The sequence below is a fragment of the Dicentrarchus labrax genome, unplaced genomic scaffold (genome assembly GCF_905237075.1).
Source record: "Dicentrarchus labrax unplaced genomic scaffold, dlabrax2021, whole genome shotgun sequence".
NCBI lineage: Eukaryota > Metazoa > Chordata > Actinopteri > Moronidae > Dicentrarchus > Dicentrarchus labrax.
This window is the reverse complement of record NW_026136706.1, coordinates 2,421,701-2,436,323: the sequence shown is the minus strand read 5'-3', so window position 1 is coordinate 2,436,323 and position 14,623 is coordinate 2,421,701. Positions and strand designations below refer to the sequence as shown.

Genomic DNA, 14,623 nt, shown 5'->3' with positions numbered 1-14,623 from the left:
TATCATTAACTTCAGGTCATAAAATATCATAAAATATCATAAAATATTAGAATATCCCCATGCAACAGTAGATAAAGTGAGCTCCCCCAGAAGCTGTGCTACAGTCCGCACACTGTGTAGGTTTCAGACTTTAACTGTATTGATGAGGAGGGTCGGGGTTGGTTTGGCCTCCCTGTACGAGGCACATTGGTATTTTGCTCTGTGGTTGAACCTGCAGTTGTAATCTGTTATTTCAACAGCTAACTTGCTCAACCTCTGAGTGTTGGGCAACGAGCGCTCAGAGAGTCTTAAAGCTCCAGTGTGTCACAGTGAGGAGGATCTATCGTCAGGAAGGTGATATAATATTCATAAGTATGTTTTTATCAATAAAGGGAGCCACCCAGTCTCAGCTGAGAGGACCGAGAACAGTCACACAGAGCAGAGACCTTGAACTGAGGAGGATCGCTGTTATCTTATCACCTCCAGACAGGAAAACAGGTTTCTGTCAGTGTTATTCAGGCCACAGCTGTAAGGAGGAGGAGAATACACTCAAAAAGGCTCAAGAAATGTTCAAGAAATGATGGATTTTGCTTCGACAGCCAATAAATAATCACATTTTATAAAGTTGGAGCCTCAGTAAGGAAGCCATCTTCTGTAGTCGTCCACTAAAGTAACAATTAACATTTAAATTTAAAGTGTAATTATGTTATTTTAACAGGCGATATTGCTGCTTTTTACATAATTTGTCTCCTTAGAGTTTATTTTTATATCGACTGTTTTTAGACGTGTTTCAGTCACTTTGAGCTGCAAGTGTCTGTATAAATAAAGTTAATGAAGCAGAGTTATATAATCTTTCTTGAGAAGGAAATACAACGAGGAGGTCGTAAGAAGTCTATCTTTAGAGAAATATTTCACAACACGCCCCATCTAACAATTCACTGTGACCCTCTCTCCCCGACTGAACAGAATAATCTCCCCGGTCATTCTACTTTATACTTCATATAAAAATACTCTTTATTGTGGTTTTGCAAGGCCTTCTTGTTGGAGGACCAGCTTCCTCAATCTGCATGGGCGTGCTGCTGCTGCTGCTGCTGAATTTTGTACATCTCAGCTGCAAATCAGACGCAGTTCCTTTCTCTGCTTCAATCTCCAGGAACTCTTTTTGTGGGGAGGTTGTGTTGCAATCCGGGGAGAGTCCCACGCTGCATCATGCCCTGTGTGTTATAAGAAGCACATAAGCAGTAAGAGAAAGGGGGACTCTGGAGAGAGCATGGACACCTCAGTGGACCGGGTCTCGTACACCCAAAGTAACCCTCTGTTTGACATGTCGCTCAGCAGGACGGATCTCTATAGTTTCCAGCCTGACGGTGAGTGTCGCCTTATTAATGTCCTCAGTGAAAGTTTATAGTATCAGCACTTAAAGTTGTGACTGAGCTGAGCACAGATGCAGTCAAACTTTTAAAATTGGTCAAAATATCATGCAACAGCAAAGTTTTTTCTTAACTTTTTGGGGGTTTTCTTTGATTTTTCCAGGAAAACTGTCAGTTAGATAGTTCTGATCTTTATAATTTTACATACAAAAACAGTTATAATGTAGATTCAGAAGGAAAAATCATCATCTGTTGTTTTTTATTGCCATTGTGCCAACCTTACAGACATTTTATGATGTATTCCTATGGGAGTGAGCACCTACGGAAGTTGCATTTCGTTTCACATGATCATTTTTCTAAGATTTCGATTGATTTTCAGGTAATAAATATATTTTTGAAGATATTTTTTAAGTTTTAAATTGTTTATCTGTGAAGACAAGTGAATTTATTTTTTCTCACAATAATTTTTTAAAGTTTTTATTTTTTACATCAATGAAAATTACTGGTGCTTTCCACTGTGAAACAAGAAAAACAACATAATGATAATAATTGTAATAATAGCAGCTTTAAAAACAGAGTTTACTAAGTGCTTTAACAACAGTGATACAGAAAATGGAATTAAATAAATTATATTCTATTCCTTTCAGGAACTTAAATATGCAGGAAAATATACATTTATAGAGGAAAAAAGCAGAACCAAAAATGACAATATTGTAGAGCTAAATGTCTAAAATGAGTCTTTCTGTATATTGAACCCTGGTTGTGACAGTTTCAGTTTCAGGAGTCACAGTTCCTGAATTCAGGCTGAGTGTATTTTTAATGTCGCACCAAGAAGACAAAGAAATCTCAGTTTCTACAATACCTTTAATGTCAGCCAGTGACAATAATAAGTTTAAAATGTAAATTTGTTATTATTTTCAGGTTGAGTTGGTTGGAAAAGACAAAAGAAACAATGATTTCATATAATTTATTTACATTGTGAGGAATCAAGCAGTGGATGGACAGTTAAAGCAGATAATACGGTGCAGCTGTGACCAGTAGATGGTAGCAAAGTTTCATCCACAGACAGAAACATGAAGGTTTATCCTGCAGACAGGAGCTCAGAAAGCACAGCTCTATGTATGAGATAACACAAAACCATACCACACAATAGATATCACTTTAATACACATATTATACTTATGGAAAAGGTTTTAACACGTGTAGATTTCACAGTTAGCGGAATTGAGGCAGAGCAGCCTGTAGACGAAAACTAGACAATATTCTCTCCATAAAATATGATCCAGTTTCACCCAAATCACTGATAAAGTTGTGTGTTTGTACAGTAATCAGTGAGCTAACTAACTAATGAATCTTCACTCTGTGTTGGTAAAAGTTGAAGATTGATTGACGGGTGGATGTCATGATTGGATTTTGATATAAAAACACAAAGAAATTGAGTTTTTTGTAAATTTTTGGGGTCATAAATTGTTAAATATGGGAACAATATTACTGAGGATTTGATCTTAAAGGGTTAAAATGACATTTTTAATTCCACCTGGACTTTAAATGGTGGTTTATTTCTAATAAAGTTACTAACATAACATTAACAGCTTAAAATACAGAAACATCTGATGTACTCTGATTATTATTCTGAGATTAAATGATGAAAAACATTTTAATGTATATTTAATATGATTCCTAGAAGCGGTATCCTCTGTTGGAGGGGACAGTAGTTTACCTCTCAGTCATAACCAGTTTGGTCTCGTGTCAGTTTCTCGACTTTTCTGCCAACAAAAAGAAACCCGTCTCCACCCCCCCCTTGAGATTTTCATTGTGACTGACAGCTGACATTTTCCACAGCTCATCCAAATGCTTTCGCGCTCGAAGCTTTGAACATGTATAAAAGCTCTGGGATCAGCTGGCTGAGCCGGGCTCTCCTGAAATGACTCCCAGGATGTGAGTTTGCAGCAGTTTTAATTCCTGTTGTGTGTTTCAGATCTGAAGCCTGCGAGGCCCCGAAGACAGTGGTGTTTTTACGTGATTGTTATTTACCTCATCCTGCAGACCGCCCTCAACGCCTTCCTCATTTATAAAGGTTACACCTGCTTTTACTTGTAAATGTGGACTCTAGAAAGTGATGTCGTCGTGTGCTGTAAACGGTTAATTCTTCCTCTTTGTTCCAGTCTTCACGTTGGAGTCTTCGCTGTATAAACCCCGGTTGGAGAAGCAGACGTCCAATCACATTCTGGATGGAGATCAGAGCGATGCAAGCCTCCAAACTCTCATCCACAACAACACCCAAGAAGCCAAGACCCTGAGGGGCGACCTGAGGGCCCTGCAGAGCCAGGTCCTCCCTCCGTTCATATGAAACGTTGTTGTTTGCTGCAATGCTAGCTTGTACTAACATCCTCCTTCCCCAAACCTTAACAGGAGAATGTCTTTAATTTGTCCAAACTTTGGTTTATAATCCACAGAAACACCATCAGCCTCAGCTACACATGGTTTAATACTAATTAGGAAATGTTGGCATGCTAACACGCTAAATGATGGCATGCTGATGTTAGCATTTAGCTCAACACACAACTGTGCCTACTTCCATATTCTCAGTCAGTCGCTCTAAAAAGAAAGAAAATTAAAATGTGACACATTTATTTGTCAAAATGTGGAGTAAACTCCCCACAATCGGTTTCTATTTACTGTCAAAGAAACCACTTCCTGTTTTGGGCTGAAGGGGTTAATAAAAAGAAGTAATAATAAAACTAGATAATGTTAAACCTCCGGTCGTACCAGACTAAGTAAGGCTGCAGCAGGAAAACATTTCCAATCAACAAAGTATTGATTAAAATCAATTTTCAGTTATTAATGAAGTCATGATTCAATGTCGGTTGCCGTGACAACAGGTCAAGAGCCTTTGTGGAGAGGAGGGTCAGCTGGACCGGCTGAGGTCCGACCTGAGCCTGCTCAACACCAGCACCGTCAACCTGGAGGGCAAACTGTCAACCGCCAGCCTCAAACCAGGTAGGATAAACACCTGTGTGCTTATTCCATCTTTATTTAACCAGATAATCATTTATAATGACGAGCTGACCACTGAAAGCACTAAAGCTTATAGTTAGGGCTGGATCAGGTGAGTCCTGAACCATCCCTTAGTTATGCTGCTATAGGCCTAGACTATCGGGGGATTTCAGGTTCTTATTGATCCGTGCTTGCTCATGGTGGTACTGTTGGGTCTCTGTAATTAATGTTAAAGAGTTCGGTCTAGACCTGCTCTATTTGAAAAGTGTCCTGAGATAACTTCTGTTATGAATTGGTGCTATACAAATAAAATTGAATTGAATTGAATTGAAGTGGACGTCTGATATGACTACACACCTACACTACGGGGACATCTGGAATTAGCAGGACAGAGTCAGTGAACAGCACGACAGAGGACAGTTTAACAACAGGGAATAAAGTACTGAGGTGGTTTTATTGCCGGCTTTGGCTCCTGGCATCCCGCGGCTAAGTTGGCTAACATTAGCATTAAATAGCATCCAATATCCAACTACAGCTTCTTTTAGCAACGAGTTCATCTGGAAACTCCATAAATCACCTCGGTATCGCTGTCGTCAAACTGTCCTCTGTCCGTCTCAGAGGCTGCTGAGCCCCGTACGGTTACATGTTATCGGAGTAGTATCAGACCTGATACCTGATACCGGTATCGCTGTCTCCCTAGTAAAAGTGTTTCTAGAGGAGTTCAACTCCCAAATTTCTGTAAAAGTCTAGTTCACATTGTTCCTGTGTGTGTTTTACCAACACCGGGGATTGTTTTGTCCTCAGGACTTCCTGGTCCTCCGGGTAGAGATGGACGTCCAGGAGAGAAAGGTGAGTCAACTTTAAGCAATTAAAAGATAAAGTTTGAAGCTGAAGTCAGAATAAAATTAAGTGTGGTCGTGTTCAGCAACCAAAGTGGACGTTTCTCTCAAAATCATCTGAACTATTATATATATATATATATATATATATGCCAGATTTTATGACCCCTGATATGAGACTGGTTCAGACTCCGAGCGACAAAACAACCAAAATAAAAGATTATCAGTGTAACCATAAAAAACTAAAAGTTTAAATTGTAATTGCATTGGTTTTACAGTGTAAATATATTAAATTAAACATTAAAAAGACAAAAAAACCCACAAGAATTTATGTAAAAGCAAAGCTAAAAACTGTATTTTAATCATAAAAAAATTAGTTATTTTCTGTTATTTTATAGTATTTTTGGCACCCAGCTGCAGGAATATTATCGTTTTCATACCCTTTTTTTTTTTACAGTGTGTGAAGTTAATTTCATTACGACTGATTTAGGGGTATGTGTGCGGCAGGAGGCATTAGCTTTCAGCTGCAGGTCCGCTGATGATCCCGGCGTTGATGACCTGTCATCTGTTGTCAGATGGCTGATGAAAACCGGCTGACGGATGGGCTGCAGCCATTATCTCACACACCCTCACAACTTAGTCAGCGCACTGACATTTCCTGTATGAAGTCTCTATCGGGGTGAAATACTCAAGTCTGAGGCAGATGTTTTCCAATAGGTCAATGCCCCCCCCCACCTATTCAGCATTTCAATTATTTTAATGAAGGGAAATTTACTTAACTGAATAAATGAAATACAAAACAAAGTAAATAATGTGAAAATGTTACAGATTTTTTAAAATCCTGGCTACGACCGGAGCCCCATACAAACATATATGCTAAGTTTCCCTATTTGCAGGATGATATTGGGTTACAACTACATTATCATGTGTTATTAACCATTTATTAAATGTTTATACAGAAATAATATGACTGTCGCTCTTCACCAGACTCCATAGACAAAAACGCCAATTTAACCTGGCAGATACAGCTGCTTATAGGTGTCCACAGGAGGAAGTAATGTTGTTAAAAAAATACATAATAAACACTTATATGGGGTTACAATTACATTATAATGTGTTATAAAACATTTATTACAGCATTTTTTAAGATTTTGGTGGTTTCCCGATAAATCACGTTTTTAAAAAATGGGTTTATAGCATCTTATTCTTCTGCCAGGAGTACTTGTAAAAACGTTTTTACGTCATGTCAGAATAATGTTTTTTGTCGTTGCTTTGTTTTTCGAAATTAAAAATATATTTAAAGTGTATGACAATATTATTATTATTGTTAATATTAAGGATCCCTACAGAAACAGCCGCTCCCCACCAGACTCCATAGACAAAAACACAGATTTTACCTTACATATACAGCGGCCACAAAACAAAACATAACTTAAAAAAGAAAAACACTATAAGCTGCCATAAAGTACGTATTACGTAAGTATTTAAGTATTCAAAGCGATATTTCTCAATGTTCTGTTGCACAAGTAGGAAACAAATTGTCCCTAATTGTTGTGTTATAAAGTTATAACTGTTAATATACACTAACGCTCTTTAAAAACTATATGGCTGCCTGTTACGGGGACTGAAGCTTTGCTGTGCAGGTTGCTGAGGATATTTCAGTGACACCCTGACCTTTCCTGTAGTTTCAACAAAATCTAGATCTGATCAGCAGATTTATTAAATATGCTGACCATACTTCCTGAGGGGGTGACTGTTCTGGCCTTCCTTCCATCAGGTTAGATCAGGGTAAACTTTCAGTTCAGGATTTGAGAACTTCCGTGTACGCATGTAAAGAGTGTTGTAAGAGCTAAAATTTTTACTTTTACTCAGGTTGTTAAGTACAAATTTGAGGTACTTGCGTACATTTTCTACACCACTACATCTCAGAGGATAGTATTGAATAATATAGTACAGTTTTTCTTTCCCTTCCTGTCCAGCGAGTTTGACCCCTGAAGCTTTAACATCTACAGTAAAATGCAACGTACACATTAATGCAGCAAATGCCATTAAAGTCACTATCACTCTCCACCAGACTCCATAGATAAAAACGCTAATTTAACTCACAAATCATCAAAACTTCATTCAAAGTGGACGGAAACAAATCATTCATATATAACCTTTAATTAAGGTTTTGAATGCAGTCTCTTTATTTTGGTAGTGAAACTGTCGAGCTGTTACTCACCTGTATGCTTCCTTCCAGGTGACGCCGGTGTCGCTGGACCTCCAGGAGAGAAAGGTGACGCCGGACTCAAGGGAGAGCCAGGAAATGCCGGTGAGATTGTAGTTTCATTATAAATTATTTGTGGAGTAATGTGCTTGTTGTTATTCTTGAAGCTGTACGAGACACACTTTCTGTTTCTTTAGCTCGGAGCTTTAATCATAAACAGTCCCATCCACAGTAACTGAGAGGCTGTCGGGCACTTCAGTGCTCACGAGAGCTGACAAACTGAATGAAAAACAAACTGTGACATCCAGACGAAGCATCCATCCGAGAAAAAAACTCTGAAATCTCTGTCTGCTTTAGGCTCAATGTGGCTTTTATTATAACTCACTGTAGCACAAAGCTAACTCTCTGCCAGCTTCATGCTCAGTGTTGTACCAGGTAGCTCATTAGCATATGCTAGCTCACTGGTCACTTTAACTGAATTATCTCAACAGCTGTTATATGGATTGTTATGAGATTATTGTACAAACATTCAAGGTGTCAAAACAGCCGGCACTATTAAATAAGTCAATAGTATTGAGTCTTATAGAGAAATAAACTGACTTCTCGGTTAATTTATGAGCTCAGTAAACAGTTTCCTGATGAGTTTCTGGTCTCAGTCTCTAGTTTCAGTCTTCTTGCTGTGCTGATCAGATATGGATCCACACTGTAAAATAAATGTAACTCAGAAACATTGAGGCAACATTTTCCAACCGTATATTTAGTTGGAAAAACTCCCCAAAACACAGTCATTTTAGAAAATTGAGTTGAGTCAACATGAAAAAAGCCAAAAAAAAAAAGAGTTAAACCAACTTTATTAAACAAATTGAGATGCATCAAATGCAAAAGTCATTTTAAATCCGTTTTAATAACTTTATGTTTTCTGTGTATTGCTTCCAGTTTACATTGAATAATTAAAATGCAGTTGAACAGCTAATTTGTTGTTGACATTTAATCATTTAAGCAGAAGAAAACATCTTTCTTTTTGTTGTCATTGTCGATTCAGGTTTCAACGGGTTAAATTTAAGACTTTATAAGATACTATAAACACAATCTAAGACCTATTTTACGTCACATATTGGCAAAAAAAGCAGAAATTATGTGAAGGAAAATCATTATTAGTTTTGTTTTCTAGTTACATGATGAATACACATTTCTCCCAAAAACACTTTTAAAATTCTAATCTCAAATAGACTCAACTAAGCAACTTTATACAAATTCATTAATCCAGTCAATTTATAGGACCTGTTCAAATCATATTCTTTGATGTTTCACACCCTGTTATTATTATGTGGTATTAAACTGGACAATATGTTCCTCATACTGTGTGACTCACTTATGGACTCACAGTAACACCAAATTATATTTCCTGAAACTGACACAGGAGCTTCTCTGGATGGAAACATAAAACATCTGATTCAGCATATTGTTGTTATGAAATAGTTCAGTTTCTCTTCCTCCTTTTATCTTCTGGTCATAATCCATAATTCTGTTGACACGCTTTTATTTTCGTGGGATGAATTTATGTGCATCAATAACCATTTGTCAACATTGTGACTAAACACATTGTGAATGTAAGCTGACTGTAATAAAACTGCTGTTTATTATATACAGTAAAATATTATATATGAATATGTAATAAATTAAAGCTCCTGTTTAAATCAGTGAATTGGAGCAGAAATCTTTCACTTAACATAATGCTAACTCTATTTCTTTTAGCATTTAAAATCCATTTTAACATTAATTTTCCATTGAAGTTAATGGAGGGCTAAATAAATAATGTTAATAACTGGACAATAATAACAATAGCTGTTTGTTAAATATAAAATATTAACATTTTAAGGTGTGCTAGAAAACTTAAAAAATATACACAGCCACCCACCTTAAAGACATACTGTACGTTTAAGTTGAATTATATCATAATTACTTCCTTACATAATCCTCACTCTGTGTGTGACTGCAGGTCCCAGCGGTCCACCTGGGCCTCGAGGAGAACCTGGGAATCAGGGACCAGGTGCCAAGGGAGAGAAAGGAGATCCCGGAGCCCAAGGTTAGGTTCTACCCTGTAAAGAAGTAAATTCTCCTGAGCCAGACTTTAATGTTTGACCTGTAAATCCTGTTCCTGTGCTTCGATCGCAGGCCCTCCTGGAGAGAAAGGTGACTCTGGGATCCCCGGCCATATAGGTAGGTATACGTGTGACATGCTGCGTATGTAAACGTGAACTCGTGTGTGACATACTAAATAAATGTTTGTTGATTTTTTGTGCACAATCAGGACCTCCTGGTATTCCCGGGTCTGCAGGACAAAAAGGAGACCCTGGAAGTTCTGGTCCACCGGGACCTCCAGGTCAGCTGTTTAACATCTGATAATCAATATCATATAATATAACTGTGTCATAGCAAGCTTCCTGCCTCATCAATGCAGCCACACAAATATAAATGTTTAAACTTCTGTCAGTATGTACATAATGAACATCGTTAGATCAGTTAGATTCTCCACATTTCAATCGTTCAATATATTTTACGAAAACTATCAACTACAAAAGTTTAACGTTAATTCATTCTGACTTACTGGTAACACGGTAAACAAAAAAAACCTCTGAAGCATCATAATCATCATGTTAGTTGTCAAATTTGCTGAACAAATCTCAAGAGAAGCAGCAGCTAGAGTTTAGTTTAGTTTTGTGCAAAAGGAATTAAAGGCCTGTCCCAAATAGAGGCCTGTCCCCAATAAAGGCAGGGGGAGTTCAGTGATTTAAGCAAATAAACGCCCGGGCTATTATTAGAAGTTTTACAGTATTAACATTCTGCTCCAGTGATTCGGAAACTGTAGATTTAATCCTCTCGTGGTGTCTCGTCATCAGGTGTACCTGGACCTCCTGGTTTCAATGGAACTCAAGGTGAGCTTTCTTATACGTTCCAGAAAACACCTAAAAAACATTATAAACATTTTATTTGTTACGGTATGATCAGGACACATTGTAGGAAGCTGGATCGATATTGAAATATCAATCAATACTTAAGGTCTCAGTGTGACGGACTCAGTTGATGTGAACTGTCAGTTGGTTGATGCTGATTCATTATTGGACTGTTTTTCCTCCGCAGGTCTCCCAGGACCACCGGGTCCAAAAGGAGACAGTGGCGACCGAGAGTGTAAGTCTGCAGAGGAGCTGATCTGAGAGCAGCTCAAAGGACAAACTTACTTATAAAATCCCACTTTTAGCAACTTTATACCTTCAACTGACCTTAAAATGTCTGAAATGAGGTTTGATGTTTGACCACCATTAAGGAAATTAATAGAATAACAGACGCTGCGTTTTTATCATTTCCTCAAATGTCTGATGACATCAGAGATGTTGAAATGGAATAAACAGGAAGTAAGAGAACAGCTCTGCATCATTAACACTAATTTAATCTCTGACTCAGACATTCTAACATTAGCCTGTTCAACCGCAACGCTGACCACAAGCTGCTTACAGATACACTTTATGTAAAGGATAACACATAACTCAGTAACACCTGAGGCTCTGACTAATACCTGGAAGAATCATCACCATCCCATAATGTTTTAATGCAATGGAAACGTTGTTCACTGCTCCAGTAAATAGGACGAACCATAGAGACGACTTGGCGACGGAGAGCAGAGAGCTAACGTTGTACTAGCAAGTTTAAAAGTCAGTAACACTGCGTATGGTCGAGGAACTGTAAATATACTTTAACAGTATGTTAAGTTAGAGCTAGCTATCAGCCCCGTTACTGTCTCCCAGTATGTGTACAGACAGCTTTTCTATTAATTGATTTAAGGTTCCTTGAACAGTGAATCCAGTCAGTATTTAACACCGCACCAACCAAACAGCTACCAGGAACTTTAAACCGCTCTTCTGTGTCACCGCAGTGAATGTGCGCCTCGTGGGGGGACAGTCCCGCGGGCGAGTGGAGGTGAAGTACAACGGGGTCTGGGGAACCGTGTGTGACGACAGCTTCGACACCGTGGACGGGAAGGTGATCTGTAGGATGCTGGGCTTCCAAGTGGCTGTCAGCACCTACACTGCCCCCCCGGGTAAGACGTCCGCCGCCACCATCACGCCATGTTCTCTCCAAATAATTATCCTGTAATGATTAACAGAAACCCTGCATTTTATTTCTTCTACACTGAGACTTTGACTTTACCAACGATTACAGGAGTGTTCGATGGCACTTAAAGGCTGTTGGTTATTGTTTCTATCTGTTATGATCACATTGTAGTCATTGAATCATATCTGGACTCTATGGAAGCCTGTTTCTGCCAATGTATTATGTATAATGTAAGTATTGTCAGTATGATGAGAAACTTTTCAAAATATTGATTTAGTATCTCAAAATAATGACTCTGAGACACTAACTCAACATTTTGATATATTAAGTCAATATTTTGATATATTAAGTTATTATAATGACTTAAAGAATCTGTTGTATCCCCGTCATATTGGCAGAAATGGGCTGCCATATATTGATTGACCTACTGTGTATATTTTTAAAGTTTTTATACACGCCTTAAACTGAACAAGGCCTGAAGCTTTGGCGACCCCTAGTGGGGGCCCCAATAATGAATTACATGATATCAGATCAGTACATAGATTGGTGCACTCGCTGATAAGTGGCACATTTTAGGCCAGTGACCTTAAGAGGTGTTTACTTGAACTTTGGACAGTCGAGATGACGTAACTCGTCAAATAAGCACAATTCCTAAAACGGTGCTTTCCTTTAATGGGAGGGAGACTTTTCGTTTGTTAGCGTTGTACCCGACCACCGTCTGACCACACAGTAAACGTTCTCCTTCCGCAGGCACTGGTAAGATCTGGCTGGATGATCTGCGGTGCACAGGGAGAGAGACCGACATCTTCCAATGCCCGCACGCCGGATACGGAGTGAACAACTGCCAACACAACGAGGACGTCGGCTTGCAGTGTGTGTAGACTGAAGGCTCATTGTCATTATTAATGTTGATTAATATGCTGTTTGTTATTATCATCATCATAAGAAAACAACAACAACAATCAACATTAATATCCAGGATGTATAAATATAATTATTATGTGTTATCTCATTAAACAGATTGAATGCTAAAGAACAGGCTTTATTAAAGTGGACAGCTTTATCGATCATTCCCCAGGAAGGAAACAAATATATCTGAGTGTGAATTAAAGTCAGACAACATCAGATACTCTAAACATGTCTGGTCTTTACCCGGAGAACGGGTAACGCCGCCCTTATTTGCCCCCCAGCCAGAGGCGAGGACAGTAGCCTGAAAGGAACCGCGAGGTGGTCGGCGTTCATGAGGAGACGTATATGTCACATATTAAGCAGCATGTAAACTTAAATATGTCGAATTATTTGAGCAGATTTTTAATATTACAGACATTAAATCTGATAAATTTTGTTCATTTTGGGGGATTTGCTTTCATTCATACACTTATTAAAGATGTTTAAGACTTTAAAGTTTGTGACGAGATGAAACTGATTTAATAATGCTGCCCCGAGAGAAACGAGCGGTTTCAAGAGGAAGAAACTCCAACAGGTGATACAGGGAGTTTGTTCAGACACAGAAAGGAGAGAACAGAGAGAAACATCAGTATTACATCATAACACAAGTTACAGTGAGTGAACTGAGCTACAGATAAGAAACTCTCGGTTGAAACATCTCAACCTTGACTGCTGTGGTATGTTGGTGAGGGAACGGTTACATTTCTACATAACACTGTACAGAGTCATCAGAGTTACAGGAGAACAGTGGAGTCAGTAGTTTTCCATCACACAGCTTTAATGAGCTGACACAGTAAACGCCATGCTGGTGAACATTTTAGATGATACTGTGACGTCCCATTCCCCTGAAGGCAGCACGGAGCAGCACTACAGGAAGTGAACTAGAGCTATATACGAACACTGACAAGTTTTAATATTCAGACCTTATTCTGTCCGTGTGTTATTGTAAACTCATCTTAAACAGTAACGCCCCCCAGGAGCACCTGAACGCCCCCCAGGAGCACCTGAACGCCCCCCTTTCCTAAACACTGCTTCCAGCTAAACAAACTGATGAGTGTTGGATGTGATGAACGTGGGGTGACAGGCTGCACACTGGGGATATAAGCACAGCTGCTAATGATGTTCACAGCTGGATCTCATTTACATATTCATAAAGTTTAAATGACATTCTTTTTACTGAACACATTAACGAGTGAACGAGTGAACGAGTGTAAACAACAGATCACGCTGATGAAACTTAAAGTGTCTCCGGTCTCTGCTGGTTGACACCCGTCACTTTCTGTCCTCATCGATCTCCCCGTCTTCCTCCGCTCGGCTCGGCCTCTCTGGCCTTCGGCGACACGCTCGCCGTCGCCTTCCGTCCGTCGCAGCGTAGCCTTTTGCAGAGGTCAGCAGAGATGAAGAGGGGTCACGTTCAAGGACGGGAGTCGTGCTGAGGAATGGTTTCTGACACAGCTGGCTCCGTCACGTTGGTTTTTTTTCCCAGAAGCCTCAGGGAACGTACGAGTGGCTTCACAGCTGACAGCCGCTGAGTGAGTGTATTATGTTCTGTATCACGTTATCTTCTCTGCTGCCTCAGAACACAGAATCCGATCAGAATTCATTTATTGATTCCTTTATTTCCTCTTTTACTGAAATGAAACAGAAATCAGCAGTTTGCTTCCTCAGACACTGAATGTGTGTTATATGGAACAGTTACAGCTGACGGGGCCGAATGCAGCGTCTGATGTTGATGGAGGACAGTTTGAAGGACTGAGGTGGTTTTTTTCCGGGTTTGACTCCCGGCATTCCCATGTTAGCTGCATGAGCTAACCAGCTAACAGCACTGAACTTTAGGCTTTTGGTTTTTGTCTGTTTGCTTCCCCCCTCACCCCCCCCTCACCCTCTCTCACCCTCTCTCACCCCCTCACCCTCTCTCACCCCCCCCTCACCCTCTCTCACCCTCTCACCCCCCTCACCCCCCCCTCACCCTCTCCCACCCTCTCTCACCCCCCCTCACCCTCTCTCACCCTCTCTCACCCCCTCACCCTCTCTCACCCCCTCACCCTCTCCCACCCTCTCTCACCCCCCTCTCACCCCCTCACCCCTCTCTCACCCTCTTGTCCTCTCTCACCCTCTCTCATCCCCTCACCCTCTCTCACCCCCTCACCCTCTCTCACCCTCGCACCCTC

The 14,623-nt window shown here is 39.8% G+C and overlaps 1 protein-coding gene across 1 annotated transcript; it reads left to right on the top strand.

Annotated features, from left to right (window-relative positions):
* Positions 1 to 1,132: 1,132 nt before the first annotated feature.
* Positions 1,133 to 12,908, top strand: marco (macrophage receptor with collagenous structure). Its single transcript, XM_051402923.1, has 13 exons — positions 1,133 to 1,346; positions 3,328 to 3,426; positions 3,515 to 3,678; positions 4,232 to 4,349; positions 5,151 to 5,195; positions 7,428 to 7,499; positions 9,394 to 9,480; positions 9,570 to 9,614; positions 9,706 to 9,777; positions 10,295 to 10,330; positions 10,536 to 10,583; positions 11,326 to 11,490; positions 12,255 to 12,908. The coding sequence occupies exons 1-13, from the start codon at positions 1,250 to 1,252 to the stop codon at positions 12,383 to 12,385; spliced, it is 1,179 nt and encodes a 392-aa protein (XP_051258883.1). The 5' UTR covers positions 1,133 to 1,249; the 3' UTR covers positions 12,386 to 12,908.
* Positions 12,909 to 14,623: the final 1,715 nt, after the last annotated feature.